Source organism: Ochotona princeps, chromosome X, assembly GCF_030435755.1.
Source record: "Ochotona princeps isolate mOchPri1 chromosome X, mOchPri1.hap1, whole genome shotgun sequence".
Classification (NCBI taxonomy): domain Eukaryota; kingdom Metazoa; phylum Chordata; class Mammalia; order Lagomorpha; family Ochotonidae; genus Ochotona; species Ochotona princeps.
Window position 1 is genome coordinate 104547166 of NC_080865.1, and position 13583 is coordinate 104560748.

Here is a 13583-nt window from a genome sequence, read left to right on the forward strand (position 1 = left end):
ATTTGGGATCAACACAGGTGACATTCACCCCTTAGGCTGCCAGACAAATTCAGGGTGCGTGGTGAAGTCCAGATTTCTAATAAATATGAATGATTTCTCATATAAGTACATCCAAACATTGCATGGAACCTACTCATAGTAAGATTTTACTTCAAATTCAGATTCACCTGGACAGCCCATACTTTTATTTGCTGGAGTGGACAGCCCCACTGAAGCTGGCCATTAAGGCGAGTCAGGCAGAAGGAAGGGAGCTATTGTTAGGTCTCTGATCTCAGGGAGGGCAGGCCAATTGTTAGGTCTCTGATCTCAGGGAGGGCAGGCCAATCCTGTCCTGCAGAGTTCAGCAGCTTGTTATGAGCCATTGAGCTGAGAACCCCATTAGAAGAGCTGAGACACATAGTGGGGCTTGCTCTGAGGAGTGAAGCCAGACCTTAGAAACTGGAATGAATATGTGAAGTCACAGCTGGGGCAATCACTCAGGCTGCACAGGCACTGCCTGGCCCGCACTTCCTCACCCTGCCAGGGGCTAGGTGCAGAGCTGAGCAAGAAGTTTCTCCAAGGACTTCCCTGGGCTATTTTCATTGGCATCGCATGGGACAGTTGGGAAACATGCAGATTCCAGGGCCCTATTCTAAACCAACGAAGAATCAGCATCCCTAGGAGAAGCTTAGAAATCTGCATTTCCCCTAAACACTCCTGGCAGCTCTGCCATGCACTAAATATGAGAGCACTGAGGCCCTGCGGTTTAAGTGTGGACTTACCAGGTTAGACTTCTGGCTTTAGTACTTGCCTTATGTGCCAACTGGGGCAAGTGACTAAACATCTTACAGACTCAGTTTCTCCATTTGTCAAGTAAGGATTAAAAATTGTCCCAAGCTCATAGGGTTCTGGTCAGGATTATATGAGAATATGTGAGCCAAGCACTCAGAACAGTGTCTTGGATCTGTACCCACCACACACACACACACACACACACACACACACACACACACACGAGCTGCTGTTAGGGCTGCAGAGAAAGAGGACCAGTTGCAGCCCTGATAGGTACAAGCAGAACTTTGAAAGTGACAGAGTATTCATCAGAAACCAGGAGGCTGATGAGTAAAAGGAAGGTGGTTAAATGTGCAAGATGACCACGCTCAGTTGGAATGAGAAGCTAAGAAAATGGATATTGTTCATTAAGCTTTAATTAGCAGGTAAATTGCACAGGGGGGAGGGAGTCCATGTTTTACAAGTAATTAATGTGTTGCCTCTCTCCCTGCTCAACCTTTGATTCAAACCACCTAACCTGTAGTCTTTATCAGGCACTGTGATTCTGGAAAGACCACTTGCTAATTATTTTGGTGAGTTCCTGATTGCATTCGATGAAATGAATGTGTCCTGCTCTCTCTAATGACTCAAGCCCACAGAGAAGATAAAGTGGTGCCAACCATGATGAATTAAGACCAGAGGATGTGGTGAGGACAATTACTCTCTCTGTTCACTTAACAAATGTGAATAGTGTCCCCAAGCTGGTAAAATAAATGGGACCAGACAATCTCATTAGGGAAAAAGCAGCACCTGTCCCAAACTGCTCTCCACGTCATGACCGGACTAGCCCTTGGTTCCAGCAACTTGATTCCTGCTTAAATCCCTGCTCAGTTACTTTCAGGCTCCAGCAGCCTTCTTCCTGTAGTCTTGGCCCCACTTTTAACCAGGAGCCAGACCCCCTCTACACCCCCCAGCCCATGCTCTGCTTAGCCTGGGCTGGTCTCATGCTCCATTGGTACTCACCGTGCATGGAGTATACCCAACCACCTGTGGACCTCCACGCCAGCTATCATGCATTCAGTCTGACTGATGTCAGGAAATTTGATTTTTCTGTGCAAAAGACTTAAATTGTGCTAGTGGGGCATTCCAGGGAGGAAGGGGATAGTGAAAAGGCAAGTCACTCTTTATTTGCCTTTCCATAAGACTCACTCATAGAGTGGTGATTAGATGCTGTGATGCCAGTGAGAACTCTTAGAAGTTATACCCTAGAGGCAAGAGACCTGGGTGCCTGAGCCAGCTGGGCGCTACATCAAAAGCCCTTGTCCTCATTAGAAGTATAACAGAATAGAGTGTAGACAGAGCATTAGAAAGTAGCTGCATGATGATGAACATGAAAAATGATGATGACGATACTGGCTAGTGATTCTTGAATGCTTACTCTGTTCTAGGTAGTGATTTTCTCCTTTAAAATAAAAAAATACACTTATTTAGTTTAAAAGTAGTGTGACAGGGAGAGGTAGAGAGAGAGAGAGAGAGAATCTTCGCACTCATTGGTTTACTCCTTAAACGGCTACAACAACCAGGTCTGGACCAGGTCAAAGCCAGGATCCAGTAACTCCATCTGGGTCTCCATGTGGCTGGCAGAGGCCTGAGTACTTGAATCATCTTCGTTTGCCTTCTCAGGCACATTAAGAAGGTGCTAGATCTCAAGTGCAGAGTAGCTGGGACTTAAACTAGGCACTTCAGTTTGGGATGTGAGTATATCAAGTGGTGACTTCCCCTGTTGAACCACAATACCACCTCCACTTTAACTTTCTGATATTTATTTTTGAAAGACAGACAGACAGACACACACACACAGATAGAAATCCCATCTACTGGGTTCATTTCCAAGATGCTTGCAGTACCTGGACCTGGGCCAGACAAATGCTGAGGCCTGGGAACCTCAATCCAGGTCTCTCACTGTGCTCATCAGGCACCCAAGTAGTTGAACTATCACCTGATGCCTTACAGGATACTAGAATGGAAACTAAAGCTAGAATGGTAAGTAGAAGCTGGACTTGAACTCAGACACCCGGATATGAGCTGCAAGCATTGGAATTAGTGGCTAAACTGATACAACAAATACCTGCCCAATGGGTAGTATTCCAAGTGTACATGTATTATCTCATTTAAGCCTCTCATCAGTCATATGATGAGATACTGTGGTTATCTGCATTTTGTAGTCAAGTTACTGAGATGTGGAAGCTAAGTAATTTGCACAAGATCAAATACGTGATTAGTGTTGTAGCTAGATTCATGCTTGCTTTTCTATTTCAAGACTGAGTCAAAATCAGGAGCAGCAGAGGCTGCGGGCTCGAGGTGTCTGAAGCAGCTCCCAGCTTCCTCTTCCCAGGAAGAGGCAGACATTCCCCAATCGTGGAAATGAATGCAGAGAATATTGCTTCTGTTCGAACTGGAAGACATATTGGATACTCACAGTATCACCTTTATCTATTTGAGTGCCAACCATTGATCTAATGTGGCTTTAGAAATTAATTCCATAATTTTAGAGAAGATTGGAGGACCTGGGACAGCTCTCAGCTATCCAGCCCTACATGGCAGGAAGCTGCTGTCAGTGTATAACTGACAATGTGTAAGTCACAGTAACTGAAAGGTGAAGGCATCTATCCACAAAGGCATGGCTTAGCAACATGTAGTATACCCATACAGTGGCGTGTTACAGAGCCACACGAGAATGAAGCACCGAAGCATGTTGCTACACTGAGGAATCTCACAGGGAGAGAAGCCATACCCAAGAAGCTACAGATTGTGAGATCCCTTTCATGAGAAATGCCATGATAGACACATTTATAATTAAAACAAAAAAAAAGAAAGCAGAAACAGGTGAGTGGTTTTCAAAGCTGGGTAGTCCAAGGTGGGGTTGGGGAGAGACTGCTAAGGTGCTAATGGGAACAGGTTTTCTTTAAGGTGTGATGTAAATACCATGGAATGAACTGGTGGGGACCGTTGCACAACTCTGGGACTCAGTATGAAAGCTAGTGAACTGTACACGTTAACAACAGCTATGAGTGAAAACAGAGTCCACCCTATTAAATGCCAGTGTTAAAGACCCTTTAAGAGGCTCGCTCCTCCACTGGTCTTGGTATGACTTTGGGTAAAATCTTTTACTTCTTTACTTTTTCCATCTGTTTAATGACATTGTAAGAAAATACATCCTGGATGAGTTTTTTGAAAACGGTAAGATGGTTATTTTAAAATGACACTCACTAATTACAGGCACGGTATTATATATTATAGAGTTTGAGGGTCAGAGATCCCAAAGGGGTTGATAAAAGTGACCTTCACAGCTATGGCCATAATCAGAAATTTGAAGCTGCAGGTGCTGTCCCCAATGCACAGAAATGGCTCCGTTACTCTCAGCCTGCAGGGAGTGTCCTGGCCGCCTCTATTTGGATTCAGTAGTTAAATAGTTTTCAGATCTCAAGTTCAGTATGTCTGTCTTTCAAATTCCAAACTAAGCGTGCCTGTCTGCCTTCAGTTAGAACCCTTGCCTAGAGAAGTTTTTAGAACGCAACTTCATGGAGAACTGAACTGTTTGGAATCTTAACCCTTGCAAACAGCACTGTTGCCCATTAGGACTTCTTGCACACTGCAGGAACTACTCTTCCACAGACGGATTATTCGCGCTAATGTCTCTGTAGGACTCAGCCAAGATCCAGCTGTATTTGTTAGTACTGGGGCGATGTTCAGAATCTTAAGACCAATCCATAAAAATTCGTTTACCTGAGTACGGAAATCTTTCACCTTCGTTTATTAAAACAATCACCTCTTTTGCAGGTTTAGTATTACGAACCCCAAGCTCCAAGAGGTGTGTGTGAGGGGTGTGGCGGGGGGGGGGGTGATCCCATTACTACAATGAAGCCTGAAACAGCCAGTGAACTTTCCTTGCAGGTTTGTTTAGGGAGAACAGCAACTAGTGTGGTTAAGTCAGGAGAATGTTTATTTCCCTTTATCCCCGCCTTCAAAGGTATTTTGTTTGTTCGAATTCTTACCCTCCAGTGACGGGCTCCAAACCCTGGAGGCAACAGCGTCTGCCGCCTCACCCGGGTCCTACAAAAATAGGACTCTTTTCATAGCGCTTAGTAGTGGGACAGACGACGGCAGCGCGGGTCCTCGGGTCGGACGTTTGCGGGGAAAATCCTGGATGAGACAGGCGACGGGAGAAAGCCCCGGCTGGGGTTCTAGTCAGGGAGAAGCGGTGAGAGAACGAATGTCCGAACGCTTCAGGCGGGACATTGTAATTCGCCTCTCATCCCCTTCCCTTTGGGGTGGCCAGGGCAGATTCGAGAGTGCGACTTCAAACGGGCAGACACAATCCCGTTTGGCGCTTGTCCGTCAGAAAAAGTGCGTACTGTCTTGGGTTTCAGCGGGGTCTGTTTTTGTTCGTCTCCGTCTGTGGAAACCCCAAGCGGCGCCCGCACCCCGCCCGCCTCCTCTCACAGCCGCCCGCTCCCCGCCTCTTGGAGGCAGGGGGGTGGCTGCGTCCAGACGGTGGCGCTCCCAACCAGTGCAACCCCTCTCCCCAATGGCGGCAAGAAGGCTGGACCAAGTTTCGGGCTAGTGACTGAGATTTTCCGGGTAGCATTTCTACACGGGACATAGCTCTTAGCAGCCCGCCGAAATGCACGCCCGTGACAAAAGTTGTCGCAGGAGGGAGTATCTGCATTGCGTCCCATTGGGTGCGCTCAAACATTTCGCTTTTCCGCTGTCCCGCCCGCCTGAAGACCCTGGGCGTATGCCAGGGAACCGTGACGTCCGGGGAGGGAAGTGTGCGGAGTGATCACCTGGCGGGAACTGGGACAGGGTGGAAATGGGAACTCTTCCCTCTGCAGTGCATGACAAGGGAGCAGAACGGAGATAAGTTCCAATCGAGATTTGGGGGACACAGCCAATCTGTGGCTTGTGTGCTGCGCCTCTGGATAGCTCCATGTCCTTCCCGCCCGGCACTGAAGCACTCAACCTAACTGCTCAGCAAAACCCAGTAGACACTGCAGCGCACCCGACAGGGAAGAAAAACCGGAGCCACTCCCTCCATACCCGCCCCCGGGGGTTGGGGGGGATTTCAAAAAGCCTAGGCTCCAGGAATGGGATTTTCCACCCGGTCTGTAATCTCCAAAAGCTGCCCTCTAAATTCCTGCTGCCTGGGAGCCAGCAGGTGGGAGCACATGAGCTCTCTTCATTCTGAAGCTGGGAACCAAGTGGCCACTGGTGGCCTTGCCTCGCTCCCAGGGTGCACGCCTCCTTACTTGTAGAATCAGGCTAGGGGCACATTTCCCTACGCAGAAACTAAGACCCAGACGGATTGAGGTTACTGCTAAGGGAGTCATCTGGCTGCTGGTGCCAATCTAGGATAAATTCCCTAGATTTAAGGACTCGTGTTTGAAATGAGACCCCTCAGCAGCTGGGTGCAGGATGCAGGATGCAGAAGACTGACAGCCAGGAGCGCTAGAAGTGAGATAAGTCTGCCAAAGAGAATTTGGGGTGATGATTACTCAGGAGTGCAACTGTCCTGGGCTAGCCCTGGACTTTCAGAGAAACTCCAGGAATCCATCCTGGCCCTGCTCTGCAATCTACAGGTGTTTCTGTTTGTTGGGTGTTTGTGTGGAAACCAAGAAGAATTTGCTAGAAATGAATGCAAAGGTGTCTGGTAGGGTGGGGGAACTGAACTCTAAGCTAGTCACGATGTAAGCAACCTGGGGAATTGGGAGGGGGTGGTTGCTCAGAGGGAAGGCAAGAGGACAGCTCATTCGCTGTGGATTTCTACAAGAAGAGGTGGTGTCAAGGGTGGGGGTGGTGACAGAGCCCTGATTGGTCCAGGGGAAGGATTAGGGGCTGGACTAATTGCCTCTTGAGGCTTTAAAAGCTCATCGGAGAGGGGCAGGAGGCTGTCATTCCCTCTCTGACTCTCATAGAGGGTGGCAGGTTTTCCCAGAGCTCCTGGTCACAGAGCAGGTGTTTGTTGTCCAGGCAGGCTGCTTAGCCGGAGCACACTGGGAGATCATGGAGGTCTCCAAAAGCAACACAGGGCCAACCCTCGCGGTTCCCACCCCATTTGGCTGTATTGGTTGTAAGCTGCCACAGCCAGACTACCCACCAGCTGTAGTCACCTTCATTTTCTGTGTAATGGTTATTACCATTGTGGCAGACCTGGTCGGCAACTCCATGGTCATTTTGGCTGTAACAAGGAACAAGAAGCTCCGAAATTCTGGTAAGTCACCCTTTCTTCTTCTTACCAATGTGTAGCAATTTGCAACCCCTAGAGTGTTAGTTTGGGTGGCCAAAATGGGCAACCCGTGGATAGGGCCCTGGAATTGAATGTCCCTGCATCTAAAATGCCCACAATGTTGGCGGAGGCGATGCTCTGCGGAGGACTGGTAAGCTTAGAACTCCTCAAGGATAAGGGAGCTAAGGGACTTAGTTTAAGGCATTTAAGCGCAAGCCAGCGTCCTTGCTGTGTGCGGAAGCTAGCCAAAACCCGTCCCAACGCAGAGGGAGCCGGCACCGGAGCGGAGTCTGGCGGGCGTCCTGGGACAGTCAGCCAAGCCCAACAGCGAAGAGGTGGCCGAAGTACAGCCACCTGGTTTTGCTTGTTGTGGCCCGCTCCGGGAAACTTCATGGGGAAAAAAAAAGCTCCGGGAAAAGTTCGTGGCGGCCGCTGCAGCCGCGGCGGCGCTTACCTGAGCGCAGTGCGGCTGCAGGGCTCAAAAACGGCCGGGACCCCACTCGCCGCAGCCCTGGGAGCTAGGAGAGGCTTCTGCGCAGCTCTCCGATGGAGCACAAACCCCGTGCCCGAGTACCGAGCAGGACGGTCTGAGCCCGCGGGAGCCGAGCTCCGTCCGCCCGTCCGTCCGAGGGCGCACGGCAGAGAGAGGCGAGCGGCGGGCTGGGCGCAGAAGGCGATGGCAGCGACGGTGGAGGCAGCCAAGACCCCAAGATCCGTAAGCGGGGTCCGGGAAGGTCGCAGATGGGGCGGCGGAGAGATTCAGGAGCTTGGTGTTGCGGGTGGGAGTGGTATAGAAGGTTGCAGAAATTAAAGGGACAGCGGTAAGAGGAGAACCAAAAGAGCCCAGCGAAAGCGGGAGGCAGGGGAGTACAAAACGCTGGGGTGGAACGAGGAGATTTCCCCAATAGCTGGCCGGTGCCTTGGGAACTGATCCCGCAGCGAGAGGGACTGGGGAGGAGCTCGGGATGGTGCTGGGCACCAAGACCAGTGTCAGTGTCCCGGAGACCAGTGCAGCAAAGCTGTGAGCTTGTTGTTGGATTGGAAGAGAAAGGTCTGGAGGGAGGAGGAGGGGCGAAGGGGCCGCGGGCTGGGGCTAGGGGGTGGGAGAAGGCGGCACTGGAGAGCTTCGGGGTCAGCTTCCCTGGCAGCCTACGTGGGGACTGGGACGTCTGAGAGGACTGGCTGGGCTGGCCGGTCGGGTGCGGGGAAGAGGAGGCTGGGATCTGGGGGAGTCCTGTGCCGGGAGGAGGAGTTGCTACGCATTATTCGAAGGAACACCTACGGGATCCCAAGGGAACACAGGGTCCTTGAAAGTTTGCATGCAAACTCTGGTGGGTGTGTGTGAGTTCCCCGCTTCCTGGATCTCACCTTCAACGCGGCGGTGCGGACCCTCGGAGCTCCAGCGAGCGCCAGTCAAGTCCACCTTTTCTTCTCTCTTTTGTTCCTGCCTTGTCTTTTGTTTCTGTCTGTAGCTCAAATAAAGTGTGTGTGGAGGGGCGTGGGGGGATGTCTTGTTTAGGGTTTCCTCTCTACTCTTACTCGCCTACCCAACTCCATCCCTCGGCCTGGAATGTACTACTTTGAGGGAAAACCCTAGAAAGAACCTCTTTGGTGGAAAGAGCGCTGGGGCGGGTTCTTGGCAGCGCCAGCGGAATCAGCCAGCAGTCTGTCTGCCCTTTTCTCCCAGGGCAGTATTCGCCCAAACCAAGGAACCTTAATTAGCAACAAGGTGTTCCACCCAAAACAAACAGGGCTCAGCGCCTGCCCTAGGCTGCTGTCCTCTCCTACTTGTGAAAAGTCGGACGAAAAAGTTCCGACCCGTTTAGCAGTCTCTGCTAAGCGTCGGGGGAGTCTGGTGCACACTGCAGCCCTCAGGTGTGCGCACCACGCCCACGCTGGCGGGGGAGCGGCGGGGTAGAGGTGCACTCCGCTAATCCTGGCAGATATTTGTCAGTTTCCTCCCTCTCCCGTCCTTCCCTTCTGTCTCCGATTGCATTTCAAAAGGTTACCCACCCCACCCTCTGTTGGCTCTTAGGCTGCCTGGGAAATGGTAAGTTTTAGGTCTAGGTGTCTGTGACTCTGACTCTTCTAAGCACGGTTTGAAAGACCCTTTCTCAGAAGGGAGAGCACACATTTCTTCCCGACACCCCTCACCCTCCTGCCTACCTGTTTAAGCCACCAGAGATCCCTTCAGCTCACCCGGCTCCCTATTTACCCCATCCCCAGCATAGAAAGACTTGCCACTTAATTTTGTCTCTAAGATGACAGCAGCCTGAGTATTTCTTCACAGGTCCATGGCACTCACTGGCCTCCATCTGGCGTTCGCTGCTTTTCCCACGGCACAGATGTAAGGAACAGGTCAGGGACGGGGGCCTTTCTGGCACACTCCCCCTCGATGTCCTGTCCTCTCAGAGTTACCTGGAATGTGTTTGTGGATGCAGATTAATTAATTCTAGACCTTTAAGCAGTTATGAAAGCAGCTGGCCTTTTCCTTCATTGTTGCTATGTAGATTTCCAAACCTTAACCATCTACCCCTCTGTTTCCCTTCTCCCTCCCCCATGCATTTTTTCAGGCAACTTCTTTGTGGTTAGCCTCTCTGTGGCTGATATGCTGGTGGCCATCTACCCCTACCCTCTGATGCTGCACGCCATGTCCATTGGGGGATGGGATCTGAGCCAGTTCCAGTGCCAGTTGATCGGCTTCATCACAGGGCTCAGCGTGGTCGGATCCATCTTCAACATTGTGGCCATCGCCATCAACCGCTACTGCTACATCTGCCACAGCCTCCAGTATGAGCGGATCTTCAGCGTGCGCAACACCAACGTCTACCTGGTGATCACCTGGGTCATGGCCATCCTTGCCGTGCTGCCCAACATGTACATTGGCACCATCGAGTACGATCCTCGCACTTATACCTGCATCTTCAACTACCTGAACAACCCCGTCTTCACGGTGACCATCGTCGGCGTCCACTTTGTCCTTCCTCTCCTTGTCGTGGCTTTCTGCTACGTGCGAATCTGGACCAAAGTGCTGGCAGTCCGGGATGCGGCTAGACAGAATCCTGACCGCCAGCTGGCTGAGGTTCGCAATTTTCTAACCATGTTTGTGATCTTCCTCCTCTTTGCAGTGTGTTGGTGCCCGATCAATGTGCTCACTGTCCTGGTGGCTGTCAGTCCGAAGCACATGGCAGGCAAGATCCCCAACTGGCTTTATCTTGCAGCCTACTTCATAGCCTACTTCAACAGCTGCCTCAACGCTGTGATCTACGGGCTTCTCAATGAGAGTTTCCGACGTGAATACTGGGCCATCTTCCATGCTATTCGGCACCCTATCCTGTTCGTCTCTGGCCTCATCACTGACATTCGTGAGACCCAAGAGGCCCGGGCTCATGCCCGTGCCCGTGCCCGTGCCCGTGACCAAGCCCACGAGCAAGCCCAGGAACCAGTTCGTGACCAAGACCATGCCCACACCTGTTCTGCTATGGAGGGAACCCCAATGGGCATCCGGAATGTTGCACTACCTGGGGATGCTGCGACCAGCCACCTCGACCAAGCCTCTGACCACCACAAGTCCCAATCCAGATCTGCATCTGCATACCGTAAGCCTGCCTCAAGATATTCCAAGACGGTCTTCAGCCACTCCAAGGCTGCCTCCGGCTACACGAAGCCCAGCTCTGGCCACTCCAAGGAAAGCTGTGGCCATCCCAAGTCGGCCACAGTCTACCCCAAACCTGCCTCTGTTCACTTCAAGGCCGATTCCACCCGTTCCAAGTCTGCCTCTGTTCATTTCAAGGGTGACTCAGTGCACTTCAAGGCTGCTTCCAGCCACCCCCAGTCTGTTAGCAGTCTCCACTCCTCTGCTGGCAGGCGTGCTCTCAGTGCTGCCCCCAACCACCCTGCAACCATTAGTGGCAACATCCAGTTGGCTGCCTGCTGCCCTGAGCCTGCTGCAGCTGCCTACCTGGATCCCCTACTCACTAGCCGTCCAGAGCCTGTCCCTAGCAGCCACGCCAAGCCTGCTGCTGCAGGCCAGCCTGAATTCGCCACCTCCACATACCTTGAAACCACCACCCCCAGTCACCAGCTCACGTCTGATGTCACTGGCCTCTCTGAGCCTGCATCCAGCGCTGCTTCTGGCTCCCCCACATCTGCAGCCGCTGCTGCTCCTGACCCTGCTGCAATCACCACTGCCACCCGCGACTACCCTGAGCTTGTTGTTATTGATGTGCAAGGTGACTCCGACAAAACGGCTGTGTGAAAACGTGCTTGCAGGTGGCCAGGCAGGGCTCCCCTCCCCAGTGGGATTTGCACATGTAATGCAGAAGGCCATCCCTGTGCCCTTACAGACAGGAAGAGCCACTGGCAGATGCTGCCCCTTGCGGGGCCTTTCTGGCACACTCCCCCTCGATGTCCTATCCTCTCAGAGCTACGCACGCGTGTCCTTGCTTCTTCACAAAGCAGCTTTCCCCTCAGACTCTGCTGCTCCTCCTGCGATTGACCTTCAGCCCTCAGTATCTCTAAAAATTAAGACTTGCACTGTTTTTCCCACTCTGGTGTCTCTTTTTCTCAGCTTTCCTCTTTGCTGTGTTCCTGATTTCTTCTCCCATTCTTTGAGGGGCGGGGAGAAGTGCATGCGCAGTGTTCCCAGCATCCTGGTGAAGGTGTCTGTGAAATGACTGTGACCATGAGCATTCTGTTTTTCAGTGTGTAACTCGCTATTGTACTTGTAACGGCAGTCGGAAAAGCAGATGTGCTCAAGTGCAAATAACTTGACAGTTTCACTAAAGTTTCAGCAACAGAATATGACCTGTATTTGAAGACTGTGAGTTGATCAGTTCTTAGGAAAATAAATGTTCGTGCCTGGTGGTATGACAGGAACATCTAAGTAGTTATTTACTTTTGAATCTGTTTTGACATTTCCTGCCCTTCTTCTTCAAAAAGGAAGTTGAGGTGACACCTGTTAAGTGGAAGCGAAGGGAGTGCTGCCCTGGAAATTGTACCTGATTGTTGCTCTGAAGCCTTGTTCCTCTGAGCCTCCTGGCGGGAGCCGGGAAGGGGTCGGGAGGAAGAGCCACTCTCGCTGCCGCTGCCGTGGACTGAGGCTCACTGTGAAGCTGTAGACATCTCGTATTAGCACGCTTGATGACCCAGGGAAATGATTTTTCTCTAGAATTCAAGGGAAAAGCAAAAAGCTTAGTTCATGAAATTTGCAATTATCTATTCAAATTGCTATTGTTTATACTGTACAAAAGGTTGTGTAAGGAGAAGTGGAAATGGATTATACTGCCTTAATTCTATTCTGCATTTGTGGTAGCAATTGAATAAAGCTGCTTTGTAGTTTTAGGTGTGTGATTTCTTGATAAATTTATTTATTTTTCCAGATTGTGGAGAGGGTGTACAAGTTGCGGGGGTGGGGTGTGCTGGAAAAGCACTGACCTTGGGGGAATCTGAAGCTATGAGTGCAAGCTCTCCCTGCCCTAGGCTTGTTACATGCCACGGAGAGACACACAGGCATACTACCTGGATGCTTAGCTAGGAGTTGGAGAGGAGGGCCCCTGGACATCTGGTCACATCAGATGACCTAGTCTTCCGGCCTACCCCATCACCCCGAGGAAGAGGTAAAGCCAAGCCCCAATAATGTCATGACTCCAGAGGTTGCTGGGCCTCACAAGGTGGTGGGGGAGGCCCAGGGATGGGAGGCAGAAGGGCTGGTGGCTTACTGTGCAGACACTGGGCTAGGCTCCATAGCCTAAAAAGCATCAGTGACTAAAGGGTAATGCCCCAAATGAACTGTTGAATCCAAGTGGAGCCAACATACAGTAGAACATCAGTTTTCAAAAAAAGTCACGTTTACATGCACACACACGTTGGCACAGGTTTATGATGGTGCACTTGTTTCATTCAGACTTTGGAGACTGTGGGCTTCGGAACTTCTCGTGCCCATGTTAGAGCGACTAGAGTTGCACCGGTGTGACCGCTGGACCTCAAGCTGGCAGCGACCCTGTGCAAAATGTCTACCAGGTGTTCCTAGACCCACAAAAATGACACTGACAAGTGGCCAATGGCCAACACCTGCCCCATGTACTTCTCTTGTTCTTGGTGGCAGTTTACAAGTGTTCAAACCAGGGGTGTTCTGTTCAGTGTTCCAAATTACCCATGGCCAGCGGTAGCAGGGGTGCCGTATTCCAAAAGGCGATGAGAAGCTGCAGAAAAGGACACGCCACATCGCAAGGCTGTTCCTCACTCAGCCCTAGGGCTGGAAGGCTCTCCATTCCTGCCTTAGGCACAGCAACTTGCCCTGGAATCTGGGGCTGGGCTCCGTGCTGCCCAGTCCTGTCCCTTCACAGCTCCAGCAGCTCTGCCCCTCCCCTTTCCTGTTCCCACCCACTCCCAAAGTCCGGACACCTCCTAAGCAAGCCTCTGATTTCCCACGCCCACTCTGAGGGGGCTGGGGCACATGCTGTCCAGTTAGGTGCTTGCTAGTTGTCCCAGGAAAACGGAAGAAAGCAGTTTGCTGACTTCCTCAAAGACAGAGTCAGCCTCTAAA

The 13583-nt window shown here is 51.3% G+C and overlaps 1 protein-coding gene across 2 annotated transcripts; it reads left to right on the forward strand.

Annotated features, from left to right (window-relative positions):
• The first annotated feature begins 6717 nt into the window (after nt 1-6717).
• On the forward strand, nt 6718-12314 carry GPR50 (G protein-coupled receptor 50). 2 transcript variants are annotated; one of them, XM_058658586.1, is made up of 3 exons: nt 6718-7021; nt 9610-10118; nt 10258-10406. In XM_058658586.1, exons 1-3 carry the CDS (start codon nt 6814-6816, stop codon nt 10267-10269), a joined length of 729 nt encoding a protein of 242 aa, XP_058514569.1. In that variant the 5' UTR covers nt 6718-6813; the 3' UTR covers nt 10270-10406. The 2 variants fall into 2 exon arrangements, with proteins under 2 accessions (XP_058514569.1, XP_004598616.4); XM_004598559.4 differs by having other exon boundaries at nt 9610-12314.
• The last annotated feature ends 1269 nt before the right edge of the window (nt 12315-13583 follow it).

What these genes read in the sequence shown, in the direction of transcription:
- GPR50 (XM_004598559.4), top strand. Translation starts at nt 6,814, where the DNA reads ATGGAGGTCTCCAAAAGCAACACAGGGCCAACCCTCGCGGTTCCCACC. An exon ending in CAAGAAGCTCCGAAATTCTG is followed by an intron (nt 7,022 to 9,609) that starts GTAAGTCACCCT and finishes GCATTTTTTCAG; the next exon opens with GCAACTTCTTTGTGGTTAGC.